Source organism: Hipposideros armiger, unplaced genomic scaffold, assembly GCF_001890085.2.
Source record: "Hipposideros armiger isolate ML-2016 unplaced genomic scaffold, ASM189008v1 scaffold_83, whole genome shotgun sequence".
Taxonomy (NCBI): Eukaryota; Metazoa; Chordata; class Mammalia; order Chiroptera; family Hipposideridae; genus Hipposideros; species Hipposideros armiger.
In genome coordinates this window covers 3,933,404-3,934,307 of record NW_017731433.1, presented here as the reverse complement: position 1 = coordinate 3,934,307, position 904 = coordinate 3,933,404, and the positions used below count along the sequence as shown (strand labels likewise).

The 904-nt window shown below is 42.9% G+C and overlaps 1 protein-coding gene across 1 annotated transcript in view; it reads left to right on the top strand.

Moving 5' to 3' along the window:
- The window catches only part of TNIK (TRAF2 and NCK interacting kinase), a 398,889-nt gene that overhangs the window by 338,737 nt on the left and 59,248 nt on the right, over window positions 1-904 (top strand). Inside the window, exon 16 of the mRNA XM_019643919.1 lies at window positions 339-503. Coding sequence (XP_019499464.1) covers window positions 339-503 — 165 coding nt within the window. The remainder of the gene's footprint in view (window positions 1-338; window positions 504-904) is intronic.

The following is a 904-nucleotide window of genomic DNA, read 5'->3' as shown; positions in this document are numbered from 1 at the left end:
TTTATGACCAATCAGCAAGATGATATCCCAATCAGTGGAAGATGAACTCTTAAGCAGGTCCCAAATGCCCAGCTAACTAAAATAGCACAGGATAAGGGAAAGGGTGATGGCTTAAGTATTCTGTGTGTTTTTTTGAGTCAGCGTTTACTCTGACAGAGCTTTTCACAAATTCTTGATGCAGAGCAGACATGGAGAGCTTTGGCTCCTTAGAACAAATTGACCAGAGGGACAGAAAAATGGCTGTGCAGATCACTGCGGAAAATCCTTCCTAGGAAGTAAATCCACTTCTATCCATCTGTCCACTGAAGCTCTCTTTTTTATGTTGTTCTTCTTTCTAGGTAGAAGAACGATCGAGGCTCAATCGACAGAGTTCACCTGCCATGCCTCATAAGGTTGCCAACAGGATATCGGACCCCAACCTGCCCCCAAGGTCGGAGTCCTTCAGTATCAGTGGGGTTCAGCCCGCTAGGACCCCACCTATGCTCAGACCAGTTGATCCACAGGTACATTCTCCCCTTCGTTCCATCGGTTATTTCAATAGGGTAGACAATTAAACCTACAAAAAGCCCAGGAGATTGTAACATAGGTTCAGGCAAAGGACCAGTCAAATGGTGGCCCTTAATATAAAATCTATAGCAATAAAGGAGCCCCCACTGTATTTCTAGGGTCGAGGAAGGGGTGAGAAAGTAAAAGCACCATCCTTAACTTTGAGTTAATCACAAAGTCACTTCTTGGTAAATCAGCCTCTCTGGCGACCCATGGAAGTTTCTGCAAGGCGGGAACAAAAGTCTTTTTAGTTTCAATTACCAAAATAAAATTCATATAGACCTTTGGTATATAAACTATTACATTGTCTTTTGTTCCTTGGGATTTGGGCATGATCCTGAAACCAGAAAAATTAACT